The sequence below is a fragment of the Carcharodon carcharias genome, chromosome 10 (assembly GCF_017639515.1).
Source record: "Carcharodon carcharias isolate sCarCar2 chromosome 10, sCarCar2.pri, whole genome shotgun sequence".
In the NCBI taxonomy this organism is placed as follows: domain Eukaryota; kingdom Metazoa; phylum Chordata; class Chondrichthyes; order Lamniformes; family Lamnidae; genus Carcharodon; species Carcharodon carcharias.
Window position 1 is genome coordinate 168,304,442 of NC_054476.1, and position 20,508 is coordinate 168,324,949.

General features: G+C 48.6%; 1 protein-coding gene across 1 annotated transcript in view; it reads right to left on the minus strand.

The window, feature by feature from the left end:
- Positions 1-591: 591 nt before the first annotated feature.
- Positions 592-20,508, minus strand: part of LOC121282918 (membrane-associated phosphatidylinositol transfer protein 3-like) — a 189,085-nt gene continuing 169,168 nt past the window's right edge. Inside the window, exons 15-18 of the mRNA XM_041196730.1 lie at positions 20,238-20,387; positions 18,490-18,673; positions 16,172-16,300; positions 592-1,192 (exon numbers count right to left, since the gene is read on the minus strand). Of these exons, the coding sequence (XP_041052664.1) occupies positions 887-1,192; positions 16,172-16,300; positions 18,490-18,673; positions 20,238-20,387 (769 nt within the window). The 3' untranslated portion in view covers positions 592-886. The remainder of the gene's footprint in view (positions 1,193-16,171; positions 16,301-18,489; positions 18,674-20,237; positions 20,388-20,508) is intronic.

Genomic DNA, 20,508 nt, shown 5'->3' on the forward strand with positions numbered 1-20,508 from the left:
CCAAATAGTTTGAATGGTTTTTATTTGTCAGTTTGATCTCGGAGGTCAGAGATACTTTTCGAGTGAGTGAAACAAAGTGCTGTGACGTCCGCCTGACCTTAATCAATCCAATATTTAGCAATAAATCTGGAAAAAAAAGGCAGGGACTCCCTCCCCCTGCTGACACCCACATTAGATACTGGATGTTTGGCTTCACAGTTCCCCTTACAGTTCTGAAAAACAATGACCCAGAGCACTTTTGAGAGAACTGATAAATATTCAGTCCTTGTCAAGACGTTCTGCCGATATTACATTGTGTTAGTTTACGTCCTAGCTTGATACAAGGAACATGTATAAAAATATACACAAATGATCCCGGGGTATCTCATTGGCAACAGAGAGTTGCAGTCATCTTTAACATGCTTGAAGGACTCGGAAGTCAGCTATAGGTGTGACTGAGGTATCAGTAACTGTGTAAAAGCCACAGTCACTGGTGAGATATGTAGCTGAGTTTATGAATGCATGTTCCCAGTGAGGAGTCTCACCCACTGGGAGTGCATATTGGGAAACTGTGGACATGCTTCTCACAATTTTCCATCTGTGCTTTCCCAATATATCCTCCTAGAGGGCAAAGCTTCTCCCCCTACGGTGATGGCCTTCCAGTACCTTGGGGAGCCTGTCTATTTTATTTAAGTGACCTGTAAAGCGTCGCTGGGGTCAGTGCCAGGTCGTTAGTAAGGGTGGAAGTGCTGCCCAACGCACATCCACCGTTGATTGGACACAAGAGGAAATTCCAGCCCAAAACCTTCTGGAACAAGAATGTACAAAGGGCCTCAAAAGGGCTTTCTCAGTGCACCTTCAGACTCTCGATAAAGCCTGGAACTCTCTGTTGCCTATGGTACACTGCTCACACACATGGCTCTGATCTGGAGCCTCCGCTACGGGCCCAGGCTATGCTGTGGGGGTGTCTGTCCTCCTTATAAGACTCTGGCTGGCTCTGGGCTCGCTCCGGCTTGGGATTGCAGGAAGGCGGGTCGGGTTGCTGCACTGACATAGTCCTGCGCAAATGGTTTCTTTTCCGAAGGAAGTCGGGTTGAGCGGAGAGGCCGAAACTCCCCTTCCGCAAAATCATCCGAGAGTTGCTCTTCTTTGGGCGGGATCGATGGCTGAACTCCAGCTGGGCCAAGTGAGCAGCATAACCTTCGGAGAGAAACTGCAGGAAAGGAAAAATTACATTTACTATCAAGCGAAGGGGAGTTACTGCTCACTGAGTCATTCAGTGTCTCAACTTTTACTTTGGTATTTAAAGTTTGAATCAATTTTCAGGAACATAAGAACAATACGAACAGGGTTAGGCTGTTCAGCTGCTTGGGCCAATGCACCAGTTCGATCCTGGCTGATCTGCACCTCAACTGCATTTTCGCTGCCTTTGCTGCACACTTTTTGGTATTTAACAAAAACCTAACAATCTCCGATTTGAAAGCTTTATTTGCCCCAATGTTCACAGCCTTTTAGGGGAGAGAGTTACAAATTTGTGTCAGAAAGTGTTTCATGACATCGTTCCTGAATGGGCAAGCTCCACTTTGAAAACTACCACCAGGATATACGGGGCGGAACTCTCCCCTTCCCGTTGTCTAAGTCCCGTGACGGGGGTGGGGGGGGCGGGGAGTGCTTCCCACTGCGGAGGCCACCAGGAAATCCCAAGGACCTTCCATCCCCAGCGTCATTAATTATACAGCCGGGGGTTTTGTGACGACTTCCATGGCGGGGCAGACCAAAAGGCAGGAGACCCACCATCATATCCGGGCGCATCCACAGTACACTAACACCAGGATTTCTCTCCGGTACACCAACACCAGCATTTCTCCCCGGTACACTAACTCCAGGATTTCTCCCCAGTACACTAACACCGGGATTTCTCCCCGGTACACTAACACCGGGATTTCTCTTCGGTACATCGACACTGGGATTTCTCCCCGGTACACCAACACCGGGATTTCTCTCCGGTACACCAACACCGGGATTTCTCCCTGGTACACCAACAACGAGATTTCTCCCCGGTACACTAACACCGGGATTTCTCTCCGGTACACTAACACCGGGATTTCTCCCCGGTACACTAACACCGGGATTTCTCTCCGGTACACCAACACCGGGATTTCTCTCCGGTACACTAACACCGGGATTTCTCTCCGGTACACCAACACCGGGATTTCTCTCCGGTACACCAACACCGGGATTTCTCTCCGGTACACTAACACCGGGATTTCTCCCCGGTACACTAACACCGGGATTTCTCTCCGGTACACCAACACCGGGATTTCTCCCCGGTACACTAACACCGGGATTTCTCTCCGGTACACCAACACCGGGATTTCTCTCCGGTACACCAACACCGGGATTTCTCTCCGGTACACTAACACCGGGATTTCTCTCCGGTACACCAACACCGGGATTTCTCTCCGGTACACCAACACCGGGATTTCTCTCCGGTACACCAACACTGGGATTTCTTTCAGGTATACTAACACCGGGATTTCTCCCCAGTGCACTAACACCGGGATTTCTCCCCGGTACACTAACACCGGGATTTCTCCCCGGTACACTAACACCGGGATTTCTCTCCGGTACACCAACACCGGGATTTCTCTCCGGTACACCAACACCGGGATTTCTCTCCGGTACACTAACACTGGGATTTCTCTCCGGTACACCAACACCGGGATTTCTTTCAGGTATACTAACACCGGGATTTCTCCCCGGTACACTAACACCAGGATTTCTCCCCGGTACACTAACACCGGGATTTCTCCCCGGTACACTAACACCGGGATTTCTCCCCGGTACGCTAACACCGGGATTTCTCCTCGGTACACTAACACCGGGATTTCTCCCCGGTACACTAACACCGGGATTTCTCCCCGGTACACTAACACCGGGATTTCTCCCCAGTACACTAACACCGGGATTTCTCCTCAGTACACTAACACCGGGATTTCTCCTCGGTACACTAACACCGGGATTTCTCCTTGGTACACTAACACCCGGATTTCTCCCCGGTACACCAACACTGAGATTTCTCTCCGGTACACTAACACTGGGATTTCTCCCCGGTACACTAACACCGGGATTTCTCCCCAGTACACTAACACCGGGATTTCTCCCCAGTACACTAACACCGGGATTTCTGGAATGTGAGCCGAGCTGAGGAGCCTGTGCCTCAGTGACACCTCCCTTCACACCCTCCTGGACCATGTGGAGTTCTGGAAGAACATACGTTTCCTGGATGATGGGACAAGGAGGCTGAGCAGGGAGACCAACGCTGTGTGGACACAGGCGGCCGGTGCCATCAGTGTCCAAAGGGGTGCACAAGAGGTCGGCCACACAGTACCAGAAGAGGATGTGGACTGTATTCACTCCGCCAGGGTAAGTCTCATCAGATGGTCACACAAACCACAAAGAGACCAATATGTCAGGGTACAAGGGCCTCATTGGCAACAGCATAGTCCTGCCTCGTAGTCCCGCTGCAGTGCATCCACTCTCTGGTGGAGTGACCATTGTGTATCCTTCACCCTTCGACAGACATGAAACACTGCGTGGAAGTGGGGGAGCCGGGGGTGAGCAGGGGGGTGGTGGGGTGGGGGTTGGTGGTGGAATGGGTTTAGATGCCGAGGGAACCAGCAAACTCCACAAATGAGAGGCCTGTCTGAGCATGTGGATGGGTTCAGTGCTCTGGAGGGAGTTGGCCCACAACATTTCTTCAAAATTCTCAGCAATGGTGGCTTGCCACACAAAAGTGTGGCTACCTTCTAAATGGAAGTATGATCAATGAGCCAAATTGCAATGAATCAATGCATGCAATATGCAACTCCTCTCAAACCTGTGTTCTGTTGTCTTTGGGCAGGACAAGATCAATCACAACCACAGAGGGCAGCAGAAGACGGGAGTGCTGGGGTGGGGGGGAGATCCCATATCTCACTGTATTCCAGGAGAGGGCAGCTCAACTGGCAGTAGTTGAGCGGGACTGCGCCATTAGCGATGGGGAGCTCAGACTTGGGCGTCCACTTACTAAAGATCCTTCCATTCTATAGAAATCTGAGGGTCAAATGTGCCTCCAAGTTGGATGCAGCTGATGCTGTAACTCACACTCTCCTCCCTCACTTACAGATGCCTCAGGAAGAGACCAAGAACTGAGCAGGAGGACCCCCTGTCAGGCATCAGCACCAGAGCGGAGCCAGGAAAGAGCAGAAAACAAGAGCTGCACATCTGTAGAGGCATCACAGAAGACACCTGCACCCTCCACCAGCTCAGGAACACGCATCGCAGTAGGTTTTAGTGCTAGGTTAGGGAGGGTGCCACAATCTTGTGGTCACTGCACGGACACGTGTCCTCAGCAGAAAGAGGCAGGTTCAGCCGAGCTCCCCAGCGCTCAGGGGATTGCTGTAGGAGATGCATCTGTGAGGTCCGAGGCAGCTGACGCCCCCCTGGAATTGGCCTTCCAACTCATGGTGGACAGTCCGCAAGAGGCTGAGCGACAGCGGGCAGAGGTACTGGAAGCCCTCAACAGAGCGGCACGCGAGTCGGAGGAGTCCATCCACCTACTCTCTGATGAAGTGCTGCTCACAGGTGCATGCATTGGGGTCTCCATGGTGAAGATGGCGGATGCCATGGAAACCCTGGTCCAGCAGAACACCCAGTTTCTGCCGGAGATGCATACAGACCTGCAGTCCATCACGGTAGTCAGTGGCAATGCGAGGGGAAACGAGGCACCTCAACATCCCTCCAGGTGCTCCTTCCCCTCAAGGAGTCAGGCCAGGGCCCTTGGGCCCCCAAAGGGAGGAGGAGTGGCAGCTGGACATCCCTGGGTCATTCACTCAGGACTCCCAGATGTTGTGACCCCTTCAACCTCATCCTCTTGTCACTGGAAAGGGAGCAGCTGGCCCACAGGGGGACAGCCAAAGGAAGCCAGGGACCTCCAGGCCTCGGCACTCCAGAGGATGACTGCCTAAGTTGTCAAAGGCAACAGGGCAACTGAGTCCACAGGCTGTCTCCACCCCTGCTGCGGATGTCAGGGCAGCACCTAGAAGAAGTGGTAGGCCTAGGAAAATCAAGAAATTTGGATCACAACCAGTTTCATGGGTAAACACAGTAATTATCACAAATTAAACGCCTGCAAATATATTCATTTTCACTGCATAGTATCTACTGTTTCTTTCAGTGCCCTTCTAAATGCTTTACGAGCCTATACCCCATCCCACCTGCACACAGTCAACCCCAGGAGTAAATCTGCATGGAGAAGGGTCTGTGGCAGAGCCTTTCAGAGCCTCGTGCAAGCACTCTCCCACGCACGCTGAGGCTTGATCCATCAAACACATCTCACTGGTCCTGAGCACAGTCAATGCTGCGGTTCCCATACAGATTTCCAGCTGAGGTGACCTGCGTCTCCACCCACACACTGAGCCAACTCCCATGCAGCACCTACACCCATCCAACCTGGGGCTCTGCTCATTTTTGATTTGACCAGCATGGTTACTGTCGCTTACTTCATGAGCTCCATCATCTCCCCTCCCTCAGTCACCCACGTCCTTTCCCCGACACCCTTTAACTCCCACCACGACCCCCCCATCCACCACCCACCACCCCAACCCCCCAACCCCCGGCATCACCTTCGGCCTCCCCACTGTTGCCCTCTAGCCCAAACCCTTTTCCTTCCAGAATGTCCAGGTGAATGTGCACATTCCTTTCCTTCCACAGCATCCCACCCTCATTCACATTCACACCCCTGACCTCCTCCTGCCCAATCCAGTGTCCATGTCTATCTCCATGCCCCTACTGACAACCCTCACAACCGCTCCACCCCAACACCATCGGACCCCCACCCTCCCACCCTACCGGCTCCCTCTGGCCCTTGTAATCCTGACCATGCCCTCCTATCATGCCCCCATCCTGAGGTCGCCCCCCCACCCCCTCCTCAGGAGACAAAACCTGCCTCTACCAGCCCCTCTCTGTGAGCACGTTCACCTGGACATTCAGCACCCCCGCCCCCATCCCCACCAACCTTCAGATCTGGACATTCTCGCCTCTTTCAAGCCTAGACAGCCAGCACTCCATTCCCTGCCGTCACAGCCCAATAGTACTTCCTGCTTCCTTCCATCCCACAGCACAAGGATCCCATCCCTCACGGTAAAGTCCTTGGAAGATGGTCTGAACCCATGGCAAAGTCCCTGGAAGATGGTTCGAGCACACGGTGAAGTCCCTGGAAGATGACCTGAAGCCACCAGAAGTCCCTGGGAGTCCGAAGCCTCAGCGAAGACCTCCCACCTTCTGAAAGCCACTTCACGGAGGAGCCATGTGGATGAGGCTCCACCTATCATGCGATGCATGTGTTCCTACGGGGACTGGTAGCTGTGGGCCTCCATCATCTGCTTCTCATTGGATGTCCGTGAGCTGAGCAAGGTCCTAAAGGCAGATGCTGACTTTTGCATGTCACGCTACTCCAGAGGGATTCTGGACCACTGTGTTTTCCCACTGGCATCGCAGAGAATCGAGCGGTGGGGAGGGGGGGGCTCGGGGTGAACGATTCTGGTTGGACCTTCATTTGCATCCCATTAGCAGGACGCAAATCAGTTTCACTGGGATTCCCAACCCGTCATGGTGGGCAGCATTGGAAGATCCCGCTGTCATATCATGCCGGCATGAAACTGATTTTTGGACCTCCCGCCAAATTCTCTACCCCACCCCCCACCGCCCTGTCTACCATTGATCCCCCCAGCAGGGGCAGGGGTGAATTCCACCCATAGTTTCTCCTTATCAACGCCATCAAATCCTCCCAACGTTCTAACCTTGATAGTATTTGTGGAGTAATGGAAGAGGAAACCATTTAGACATTTCCAGCAGTTTGTTTTTTATTTTTACCTTCAGCCAGATCATTCATTGGAGAATAACCCCCATCAAGTATCAATTTTTGTGCCTATTTTGGGGATTAATTTCCTTCGATCCTTTCCTGAAGGTGGCAGTTCCAACAGGAATTCAGCTCAGTGCCTCACAGAAGTGATTACTGGTCACGTGGGCATCGCCACATTGAGTTTGACCATGGAAGCACCACATTTAGTTTATTAATTCACAAGGTTGTTTAATGCCTAGATGTCACCAAACGAGTTGGTGGCACGAGGAGCACATATTTTGAGCTACATAAGTTCATAAAGCATAAAATATATAATCAGCAAATATGCATTATTACAGATAGAAAGATCAAGGTCAAAATTAAAGAGGCAGTTAAGTGGGGAAATGTTTGGACATCACCCCTCAGGAAGGATATAGACTTTGGGGGGAGATGCAGTGCAGATTCACCAGGGCTTAAAGAGTTAAATTACAAAGACAGGTCTCATTGGCTGAACTTGTAGTGCCTTGGGTATACAAGATTGAGGGGTGACCCGGTTGAAGTATTTAAAACGTCCTAAGGATTTGATAGGATAGATATGGATAAACAGTGAGAGAATCAAGAAGGAGGGGTTATAATTTTAAAATTTCAGTTGGGCCACCGAGGAGTGAAAACGTGGAGCACTTTTTCACATAAATGTTTGCAGAAATCTGGAATTCTTTCCCCCAAAAGGCTGTAGATGCTGGAGCAATTTGTACTGAGATGGTGGTAATGTCAGTGGGCTGGTAATCCAGAGGCCCAGACTCATCTTCTGAGGATATGGGTCCAAATCCCATCACAGCAGCTGGTGGAATTTAAATTCAATTAATAATCTAGGGATGTAAAACTAGTCTCAGTAATGGTGACCATGAAACCATTGGCGTAAAAACCCATCTGCTTCCCTTTGGAGATGGAAATCTGCTGTCCTTACCTGGTTTGGCCTATATGTGACTCCAGACCCACAGCAATGTGCTTAACTCTTAACTGCCTTCTGAAATGGTGTGGCAAGCCACTCGGCTCAAGGACAGTTATGGTTGGGCAAAAAATGTTGGCCTCGTCAGCAACGCCCATACTCATGAAAGAACAAATAAAAGAAAACAAATGGAGCTTTCACAACTGAGGTAGTTAGGGTTTTACAACTGGGATGGGAGGAGGGCACATTTTATCCAGCCCCACTACTCTGCATGTCACACCATTTGCTTAAAGTTTAATTCACTCACTAAAACGGTGAATTATTTACCTTTGCTACTGTTAGATGCAAAATAAAAGAGACTCAACCAAGCTTCTATCAATAAACTCAGAATGATTGATTTATTATAAAACAAAACTACTTTTTTTAAAAACAAGTTGCAAAAACTGGTTATCACACAAGCATGCTTTGGAAGTATAACTAATGATCCCTTTTAAAAATACCCCAGCACTCACTCACACACAAACAAACAAAGGACAAACAGATAGGGTCTCTGTGCAGACAAGGGCTTTGGAGGGTAGGCATTATAAAATAAAGGTCAAAGTTTTCAGGGTCTTGACGCTGTCGATCTGGAGCTCCCTCGTGTGAAGATGGGCCACTGGTCCCAGTAGTTGTCTGGAGGTTCTCACCAATGGAGCTTCGGCATGGCAGAGAATATAGGCAGGTTAATCCCTCTTGTCTCAGCCTCTCAGGTTTCCATAAAACTGACAAGCTCCACTAAACTGAGGATTCTTAGCTGAATATTGAATACCACTTTATTTCAGGCAAGGCAAGACAAGGCAAAAAGGCAAGCTGGGCAGCTTTTACTGTCTCAAGTTCAGTCCCAACTGAACTCAAAAACACAAATCCAAAACTTAAAGTTCATCCCTGTCAGGTGATTTCCAGTAATTCACTAGCTTTTTGCCTTTAAACCAGTTTTCTTTTCCATCAATTAAAGTAATTTCAAAGCAAACAAGCATATAGCTCTCCCCCATCAAGTGCCATGCTGATCAGGTGATTTCTTTGAAAAGGCTTGTTTGTTGAAAGTTCCAAGATGAATTTCTGACCTTTTTTAAAAGAAAACTCCAGGTCAATATCCAAAGGTCCAAATAATGCTTTGTCCTTCTAAATTTTAAAATCTAGTTTGTGAAGATATGGGTTTTCCAACAAGAGATACGAAGAGTTGGGGGTATAGGTCAGTCACCAACCGACTGCACAGCAGAGGAGGTGCGAGTAGTTGAATTTTCTACTCCTGTTCCTAGCCTTTCTATGTTCCTAAATACCATTTCTCAGCATGTACCTTCCACTTTAACCACAACCTGGAAGAGCAGCTTCACTGTAGCAGAGTGACAGCAACATTTCAGTCTGACATCGCTAGTCTACCAGAAAGTTTTGACATTATTTGCATTCAACAATGTTCATGTGCGCACATCCTAAAACTGAGCGACCCTTAGGAAAAGCACACTTTGTTTTAAATTAAGTGTTTTGACAAGCTGGTTTTATGATTTTATTCATAACCTACACCTACCACCCCCACCACCCAACCAACTCCCCCCCTCCCCCTCCCCGGGCTGCCGCAGTTTTCTTCAGAGTTTTAGAATATTTGAAGCTATCAAAATTCAGAATTATGGAGGAATATGGAGGTTGTTTTGATGTCATAATGCTTAAGGTAAGTAATTTTGTAATCACAAATGTTTGAGCATTGTGGTTTGATGGTAATTGACGACAATCACGTTAGTTGATCACTATTTGTGATATCAAATGATCACAGAATCACAGTGCACAGAAGAGGCCCTTCGATCCATCAAGTCTGCACTGACACGTGAGAAACACCTGACCTACCTACCTAATCCCATTTACCAGCACTTGGCCCATAGCCTTGAATGTTATGACGATGCCAAGTGCTCATCCAGGTACTTTTTAAAGGATGTGAGGCAACCCGCCTCCACCACCCTCCCAGGCAGCGCATTCCAGACCGTCACCACCCTCTGGGTAAAAACATTTTCCTTCATATTCCCCCTTAAACCTCCTGCCCCTCACAGTTAGTGATAGTTGAATGATTGTTTTTGAGCACAAATGGAATCAACTGATGGCTAAATGATTGCTTTTGAGTGCAATTGGTGTCAAATGATGACAGCTGAATGTTGTTGAATACAGATGATGCTAAATGATGTCAAATGTTTCTGGCTGGGAGGGTTGCTTTGTGCTGTGAGTTTGTGTATGTTTGGAACTGGACTGGGATTGCCCAAACTCATTTTGCATTTGACCCGTTTGGGTCACTGGGAAGATACTCTTATTTCATCAGAGTCTGGAATAGATTCAAATCCAAATACTAGGGGTGGAAGGACAACATTCACAGCCTCTCGACTGCCCAATGGTCCTGGGTCTTATGATCCAGGGGCAGCCGAAACTGTGGTTCTGAAAGAATCAAATGAATTTCAAGTGCAAATAAGTGCAAATGAATTTCAAGTTCAGTTGAAGGGTCATGAGGACTCGAAACGTCAACTCTTTTCTTCTCCGCCGATGCTGCCAGACCTGCTGAGTTTTTCCAGGTAATTCTGTTTTTGTTTTGGATTTCCAGCATCCGCAGTTTTTTTTTGTTTTTAGAAAGCAAGATAATGTTGGTTTCGGTATTCAATAACCATTATTGCACAAAGAAAGGAGTTTGGATACGGGAGCGGGAGTGATTTCTGCTGGGTGGGGGTGGGGAGGGTGTGGGTGGGGGTGGGGGGGGTGGGGGGGTGCGGGGGTGTGGGTGGGGGTGGGGGGCGGGGGTGGGGGTGGGGTGGTGAGATGGTTGACCACACGTGACTTTGAGCTGTTCCACTCATTACTTATGCATTCGCAAGGGGCCCGCTGAATCTCACAGCGGGGGGGTGGGCAGGAAGTCACCGTGCCCGCCTTTACCATGGGGTCGAAGGTCCCGCCACTATATTTAAAGGGCACCTGGGCAGCCCACTGACTCACTGCAGGCCAGGAGCTGCAGTCCAGCTCTCACTCATGGACTCAACCAGCGTCTCCCAGAGCAGAAAACCTGCGGTTCACAGCAAAGCCTCCCCGGCGATCCTCCTCCAGGCTGTCCAGGAAAGGCGGGAGGTAGTATTTCCTGTGCTTGGCAGCAGGAGGCACTCCTGTCTTACCATGGCAGCCTGGATGTAGGTCGCAGGGGGGGGTTAGCGGCCGTGGGTCCAGCGCAGAGACACCCAGCAGTACAGCAAGAGGAGGAACGATCTGCTGTGCTCTGCCAGGGTGAGTGGCACCATCTACTCACTGAAAACTGACACTCACAAGGACATCGGGCAGTGTCAGTGTGCGGGTGCACAGGGATGTCAGACAGGAGTTTGGGTTGCAGTACTCACCAGCAGATGGGACATGTGCACTGAATGTGCAGCAGCCACTGCATGCTCTCGATCTCTATCAGTTACAGGACGTCCTGCTTGTGAATCACGTACTAGGGAGGCCTCAGGAGCTGGCACAGGCATGCATGCTCCTAAACTGCTCGTGCACCTGTTGGGATGATGCTCAATCCTTCTCTCTGGTTGCAGGACAAATACACCCACAACAAGAGGAAGTGTGCCGAGACCGGGGGGTGGCATTTCGGACATTCATATCCTCACCCCTTATGAGCAGCAGGCCACCAAGCTAGCAGGGGAGGAGCAGGGCCTTACCAGTGCTGAAGGTGAGATAAGACTTAGCCCAGGAAGCCAGGGAGGATGCTTCAGTCTGCAGTTGTCAGTGCACCCACAGAGTAAGACATTTGGTTTCATTAAGGGCCCTGCTTACACATTCACTAAATCTTTCTTTCCTCCATTCCACGTACCAGCAACAAAAGGGGGTGGTCACACCACAGACAGAGCACCAATAGCTCCATCTCCAACCCCACCTCTGAGGAGGATGCCTGAGAGGCTTGTGAAGATGCATTGTCACGGCATTCATCTGTACCCTCCATCAGCGCAGATACACTCACCTCGCTGGGTCCATGTTCTAGAGCAGGTTTGGAATCACAATCTGGTGAGCACATGACAGATACTGATCAGGTGGTGGAGGAAGTGACAGCCGAGGTCTTTGACACTCAGAGGACTGCTGGAGACCAGGCCCCTGTTCAGCCACATGCAGATGATGAGCCTCTGGACTTGGCCCTAGGGAAACTGTTGGAGATGCAGAGACAGGCAGAGGAACATCAAGCAGAGATGTAGAGGCCGTGCGCAGACTGGACTGAAGGCTGGAGGAGTCTGTCCACGTTCTGTCTGCTGTCATGGCTCTGGCGTGTGAGTGCTTGGCTGTCTCCACTGCCTCCATGCAAAGATTGGCGGTTGCCTTGGAGACCCAGGCCCAGCCTGGATATGCATTCAGACCTGCACTTCATCGCTCTAACCATGGGTGCAGTGCAGCAGCAGCTAGGTGAAAGTGGGACAGGGCACCTCGACCTCGGTCCAGGGGCCTTCCTCCTCAGGGAAATGCCATCCGGCACCCACAGGGGGGAGGGGCACCAGGCAGGCACCCCGGGGGCTTCATCCCAAGGCACCCCAAGGGTGCCCTGCCACTTCAACTCCCCTCTGCCAGTGACCCCCATCACCTCCAGCAGGTCAGGCCAAGGAGTGTGCACCTGCACCTGTGCAGGAGACCCTTACCCCTTTACCAGCCTCCCATGTCCAGTCTTCATGTAGCTTGGCCTATCAGCACCCGATATGAGCCAAGCAGCTGAGACAGGTGAGCGGTCCTCAAGAAGGTCAAAGCAGCATCTGTTCATTTCTAGGTCCTGGTACAAGTCAAGCCTGCCAGGTGCACGTCACTTATGGACAGTGGGAAATGTGAACATTGTTCGTCAGGAAGCTCGACCCAACTTTAACGTCCCAAGAACAGAATCCCTAAAGTTCATCCCGACATCAGGAAACAAATTTTTGGCCCTTGGCCAAATAAAGATCCCCTGCCCTCCTGAGCTTCTTGGTGGGACCAGAAGATTCCACCCATAGAGTCTGATTATAAGATCCTCGTTGTACAGGAGTGTTATCTGCTCCTCCCCTCCCATCAGCTTTTCTATCTGGATGCTGCATATATAACACACCCTAGGGCCAGTGAGGCTGGGACTGGGATTCCTGGTGCCTGCAGCCAGTTTACAACAACTTGCATTCAGACTGTACATTTAACATAGAAAAACATCCCAAGTGGTTTCGTAGAAACACAATCAGGCACTGGTGTTCTCTGGGGAGAAGGGATAGAAAGCCAAGGTTGGGTGGCAAGGGGGAATGGAGTGGCATGGAGAGATGGGCATGGGAAGAAGGACAGACAGAAGAATCATATTAACCCATTAGCTATTCCCCTGCAGTATCAGCTCCAGCAAGGCATTAATGAGCCTTGTGTACATAGTTTTTCAGAGGTTCCTAGAGCCCAACTCACTCATTGCTGCATTGAGATTCGTTACCCACTTCAGGCCTCCAAGCTTGGCAACGCTGAGCCTGTCATATTATTTTTCCCGTTGTACAGTAAGATGAAACTGAACTCTCCTCTACTTGCGGGTAAGACCTGGAATTTCCTGTCTGAAGCTGGAAATTCGTCTCCTTCTTGCAGCAAGGCCTAATGTCGGGAAAAGTGCGAGAGCTTCCACCATGACAAGTTGCCTCACAAACCGAAGATGTCCCTTGAGGTCAGTCTTCAGCCTCAATGACAGGTAACTTTCATCTAATAATTTTAACTATTTTAGTAGTGGGCGTATAGGCAAAAAACCTCTCAAATTGATGGTCCCTGCCGCTTCAGGAGTTGGAAGGGTGGTATCTTCAGTGGGGGTCTCCTCTGGAGCCCATTGAGATAAAACCACAACTTCCAGACTTCAGCGTAAGTCAGGTCGGAAGTTGTGGTTCTGTTTCATCTCTCAGTAACAGTGAACTTCTCAGCATTCTCCACCGGCAAGAAAGCAAACCCCAGGCCAACATGCTAAGATCCCGGGCTTGACATTATGTTGGGTGAATGTGAATGTGCAAACACTTGATGCTTTTGTTCAAAAGTTCTTCGGCTCTTCCCTTAGTGAAGGAATTAGCTCTTTTAATGTAATCCATTTAAATTAAATAAGTTTATTTTTAAAAGCCCCTCTTTAAAATAGCAGACAGAAGAACTTCCCAAAAAGAGTTAGGCATTCGTCTGTTACTATTTGCAGTGCAGCTTCATGGCTCTGGTATGATGTGTGAATATTATGCTGTTGAATATGAAGGGAATGATCTTAAACAACTGACAGTTGGTACAATTGTTGATAAAAGAGCGGTATTACTCGATCATAATGGGCAGAACTTAACATCCCGCGGGCATGTGTGTCCCACCCAATTGGGCATGAACTCACGTGAGGAGGCGTTGAGCGAGTGTGCCGACATCATCGTACACTCGTGCAATATTTCGCTCGGTGGGCGTGCACAAAAGTCGGAGGCGTGCCCGCCAACAGTTAAGAGGGGAATTAAGTTCTGTCGAAGGGTCATGAGGACTCAAAACGTCAACTCTTTTCTTCTCCGCCGATGCTGCCAGACCTGCTGAGTTTTTCCAGGTAATTCTGTTTTTGTTTTTGTGTTGAAGAGGGGAATTAAGCCCATTAATGGTGCAATTGACTCCAATTTTCCGTTGCCCATCCAACCTTGTGGTTGGCGGACGGGAGAATTGACCACGGGATGACATTTCCGTGTTGAAATAAACTAAAACAGCACCTTTCTCAGCTATATTTTCGGGCGGTTGATTACGATGCATGGACACTTTTTTTCAGCTTTTAAGACCTTTAGTTCAGCTTTCTCAGGTCTCCGGCTCCCTGAGGCAGCTCTCAGCCTCCAGGGAGTTTTCTCGCAGCGCTCACCCGCGCCCACGGAAACAGCATCACCCCCCACGCTCTCCTTGTCCCCATTCTGGCAGCGCTCAGCATTTCAGCGTGTGTTTCACGCGGGCTGGTCGTTAATTGGCTGGCGTGAGACCGTGGTCGAGGGCCAATCGCGGTCGGCGGTCCGTTTCCTGACCGCTCCTGGGCACTCCCACCAAAGGTAAAATTCAGGCCAATGAGTCACACTGTATGGAATGGCTGTGGATTCTGTATTGAGGTCAATTTGATAACATCCACCTGACCATGGACTTAAGCGTCAATTTTAGTTGTGTTTTTATTGTAATGTAGATAGATTCTCTGATTTTAATTTAAATAAATGTAGAGAGGATGTTTTTGAATAGCATAACATGAGAAGTCTTGGTGCAATGAATCCTTTGCTCTCAGGATGTGATTTCTTTCACCGATGGTATTTATCGCCCCCGTGTGGCTATTCTGCATTTTGCATCCCAAAGTAATATTAACCTAAAAATAGCAACAGACCCATGTAATTGATCATGGACCCTTCCCTGAATGAGCCATCAGGGAAGGGTTAATGCTGGAATAGAAAAGCATTGTTTAAGTAAGATCTTGAGAATGAAATACAAAATTTGCAGCTTCTCAAATGTCACTTTGATTGAAAAGAATGATCACACCCATTGCTTTCCACAGCTGTGCTGGCTTCTATCCAGCCAGTTCTCCAACTTCCAGGCCTGTATCTCCCTCATCACCCTTGTTGTTTAACTACCTAGTGTGTGCCTTTCAAAGGGATAATGAAGCAGGTCAGAAGCAGGTTAAACGTACAGCCATTTCGCACACTCTGACCTCTTTTTACTCCGCAGAGGGACAAAGCTACAGGTTACAGGAGAGGTAACTTTGTGATGATAGCTGGAGCTATAGTACACCCGGCTGTGAAATGGAGGAAGACATTGTCACAGGGAACAATGAACATAAATAACAAAACAAGCACAGGATAAGTGGAATTCACCTAGGCTTCCTCTTCAGCACCTTCCAAACCCACGACCACTACCCCCTAGAAGGACAAGGGCAGCAGATAGATGGGAACACCACCACGTGGAAGTTCCCCTCCAAGTCACTCACCATTCTGACTTGGAAATATATCACCGTCCCTTCACTGTCGCTGGGTCAAAATCCTGGAACTCCCTCCCTAACAGCACAGTGGGTGTACCTACACCACATGGACTGCAGCTCACCACCACCTTCTCAAGGGCAACTAGGGATGGGCAATAAATGCTGGCCCAGCCAGCGACACACACATCCCATGAATGAATTCAAAAAAAGTAGAGAACTTGGGGAAAAATGCAAAGATGGCAACATTAGTTACCAAGAACAAACTGGAGCCTTTTGGCAGTTTACTGATTCTGGTGCCTCTGAGGTGCATTTGACACTTTTATTTGTCACTTTCTTTAAAGCCAAAAGCCTCCTTAACTCCACATTTTAGCTGCATCCTCTACTATGGGCTAAAGAGACTCATTACCTGACATTGGTTCTGATACTTTTTGGATGGACGCCCAACGATATAGATTTGAGGTGCTGGCAATCCCAGGACGTTATAGACTGAAATGTCTTTCATTGAACCATAGGCAGCAGAGATCTTGATGTGGGACTGTAGGGAGATCAAATTAGCAAAGCTGTATGTTATTGAAAAACAAGCAAGACCAGGAACAAATTAAGCTCCCTAAAAATAGATGGCTATATAACTTCAAGACTTTAAAAACACCTATTTTCCCCTTTGGACTTGACTAGGTTGTACCAGCCCCTTGGGGATGGGTTGGGAGACAGGAAGGCTGACAAACAGGCACAGGAAGGTGATGTGTGGCTTGCCTTCCTGCCATCAAGACATTTTTCCAGTATTGGGGAATGTGGCAGATGGCCTGCCCACCTAGAGCCCAACTGAGCCACTTACGCGGCCTATTAAGGATCGTTTCCCACCTCGGTTGGCATTTTACCAGCTGCTGGGGCCTCCTTTAGTCCACTGAGGAGCCGCCCCACCAGCAACTTTGCCACCTTTCCTCAGCATTGCCATGCACCTCACCAGCGCCTGGCTGCCAGCAGTGTGCCCACATCCTCCAGGAGAAGTCCCAGCCCTGGCCCCCACCAAGCGGTGAACGCTGCTGACACTGCTGGGCTGCTGGTCCTCTGACTGGACTAACAACTCTAGTGGGCTGGCCTCTGCCTTTAACAGGGACGGCAGCCCCGACAGCAGCCAACACAATGCGGAGCTGAGTCCCCCTGCCCGCCGAATTAGACCCGGCCCCCATTTTCGGCCCTGGTGGTTCGAGTCCTGCTGCCTCTGTGAAATACCAGCCTTAGGTTTGAAGATCTGTTGTTACAATCAATTAGTTTGAGCTCAGCCAGAAACAGCAAGTACCACCAAAGTTACAGGCGCTTGGCTTTCTTTATTAACTCAGCCCAAGCATGTTCTATTCCATTAGGGTTTTCTTGTATATAACAAGCATTTGATTGTGCAAGATTCAAACAGTGTTTAACTTGTCCTTTTCATACACTAACCATTGAAGGCACATATTAACAATATGTTCAGCATAGATTTAAAACATCATAATTTCTTCATGTCACAGAATCACAGAATGGTTCAGCACAGAAGGAGGCCATTCAGCCCACAGTGTCCTTGTTGACTTTCTGAAGGAGCAATTCACCTAGTGCCACTTCCCCGCCTTCCCCCGTAGCCCTGCTCACTCTTCCTTTTTCAGTTAATAGTCCAATTTCCTCTTGAAAGTCTTGAATTGAACCTGCCTCCACCACACGATCAGGCAGTGCCTGCTGCGTGAAAAAGCTTTTCCTCATATCCCGAAGCATTGCTTCTTTTGCCAATTACCTGAAATCTGCACCCTCTTGTCCACAATCCTTCCACCCATTAGGAATAGTTTTTCTCTATTTAGTCTGTCCGGATCCCTCATGATTTTGAATACTTCTATCGGATTAGTGTTTTAATGTTTAAGGCTTTTTGCAGTTACATGTGCCAGGCACCATTCTGGCTAAAAGTGTGGACAAACCAACAGCTCAGCCAGTGCCATTCTATAACAGGAAGTATAACAAAGCTGTTCTCCCTTTTACCCTGGCACATACTTGGTGTAAAACCCGCCCTCCCCACTGACAGGATAGCTGAAGTTTATACTCGGCAGAGGAGTAACAATGGCGACAATCCTGTTTGCTTTAAGCCTTTGTGTTCAGATGTTGCAGCTCCACATGGTCAAAAACTCCACCCTTTTTACGAATTATACAGCTGGACTCTCACAGCTAAGGAGCAGGCCCTGCTTATCCAACCATCATTAGACAACAGCTTTATAAGCAAGTGAAGATGAAATTCTTCTCTGTGCCAGTATCGAGCGTTCTCATATCATAAAGCTATCTCTGAACTCTTCCATCGTGACATGTCTTTTTTAACTCCTCACGCCACCAATCTTTGCGGCATCGTGGAGGGAAACGATCAATTTAGTCTCAATTACAAGTCTCATTTAGTCTCACATTACAAGCAACTTTGTGGCCACATGGAGCTCGGCTGAGATTATTCAAACTCCTTTCACCTAAAGACCCTGCCTTTCACTTAGAACCTTCTCCCTCCCTTCACCCTCTCTATCTCAGCTAGCTTTGAATGCAAATGAAAAGCGCTGATCCACTTCCTCTCTCCACATGCAGCTAATTTTTAAAAAAGAGAAAGAAGCTGCGTTACAGATGTCAGCCTGAAAGCCTCAGCTTCGCCAGGAAGACACTAGACTTCTGCAGTATTTTCTGCTTTACAATTGGCTTCATACTGAGCACCTTATCAAAGATTACCTCTTGCACGAGGTTGCGTAAGAAGATGGTTTTTTGTCGGAGGGGGTCGTGGACCAGGCCTTCAGAGAAGAAGATCATGCCCTGGGGAAAGTTATGCTGACCCAGCCAGGACACCACTCGCTGCTTCTGCATGTCTGGGCGACCGGTAATGTAAATGATGAGGTAGCCCAGGTCCTGCCAGTGTCTTTAAAAAGAAGAAGCTTTCATTTAGTGCAACATCCTTGCCCTGAGAAAAGTCACAGAGCTGCAAATGACACATCAATGCGACAGCTGTGACTGGATGACATGAATTTGGTTTGTATGTTCCAGATCTTTCCTGTGGTTTTCTCATTTTCCCCACATTGGCATCACCCAAAATGTTCCATGAGGGCGACAGCGTGAGGATAATGTTGCGCTTTCCGTAATAAAGGGAGGTTTCAATGGGAATGAACATCGGGCAGTTCCTGTCACCGGGACTGACCTATAACCTCAGTTTGACCCATAGGCTGCAAGCTTAACGCCGAACACAGGATTATTTATTAATGATGATCACGGTGAGGGATCTTAGGGCAGAACTTTTCATATGGCGGGAGGGCTTGGTGAACGCAGGCCGGGGTGGGAGGGAGAGGGAGGGAGAGGGAGGGAGGGAGAGGGAGGGAGAGGGCACTCCGCCCCCACCCTCTCTCACCCCCTCCCACCCACCCCTGGCCACTCCAAATTGACATCATTATGCGTCATTTTACACGTTGGTGTATTGGACCCACCCCCACAGGCCCACTGAAAAACTCGGACCTCGGCGTTTTAGTTCCCTGGCGAAGTATCCCCTGTCTATATTTTCAGGGAAATTTTTTGAGAAAGGAGAATTAAACCTTTAAGGGCAATGGTATTTAATTTTTCATCTGTTGGCGTCAGTTAGATTTAACATTTTGTTCTTCTATATCATTGTAAATACGTATTTTTGTCATTATAGCTGTAAAAATGATCCCTAGTCTGTAATTGAAACTCTGTCAATTCAGAGAAGTTCAATCGTAGTGCAAGTCTAGGGTTAATCCTATAGGCAGGAAAATAGAGTGAATGTTCCTCTTAACATCCACAGGCATAATATCAGAAAAAGGTGCAACTTCCAGATCTCAGGAGACAAGAGGCACTGCAGTGATATAAAAATCAAGCCTGAAATAGTTACCTTAGTAACTGTACTTTCAGATCTATAAATCAAAACTTGATGGGGGGATCTGAAGAGCTCATTTCTGGCATTGATTCCCTCAGCATCTTTATTGTTAATACTCCTTACAGTCATCCTGTAAATCAGTGATTTCTGGATTTAAAACCCAGCGCTTAGGCTCTTGCTGCAATCCACACATTTATCCATTCAGCTAGTAAATTATCCTCTTTTAATTCATTCTTGGGATATGAGCATCACTGGCAAGGCCAGCATTTATACATATCCCTCATTATCCTCAAGATATATATACTCATAAGGTGATGTTGACATTGGGTGAGAGACTTCAGAAACTGGTTCCACAGAAACCACCATGTCTCCAGAGCCTGCAACTGCACTGAGACAATTGACATAAAAAACTTGAATGGGAAGTTTTTTCCCATTCAATGGCAAAAACTTTGTGATGGCAGCAATTATGGCTTGTCTGAAGGAAGTCTGCATCCTCCACATGAGTCTTAATAATCTACAGTCTCAAAATATGACACACACAAACAAACCCCACTACCACCCCTACCCCCAAGAAGAACATCAACGCTAGTGCACACAATACCTGACCACATCCACAGCTCCTGCTCTGACCTTAGGGTCACTGCCCATGATAGAGACACTAGCAGCAAAAGACCCATCGATGCTGAAGACGACACATTCCATCCCCTTTGGCAGCACTGTAAGGTAGCTCTCTGCAAAAGTCTGGTCACCTCTAGTTAAAGTGAAAAGGATAAGTGTTACCATTTGTAAAAATCTGAGTGCAATCAAGATCGCTGGACGCACATAATAATGAGACTTATGTTAGGATCTCCCAGTCTAATCTGAAAACACGA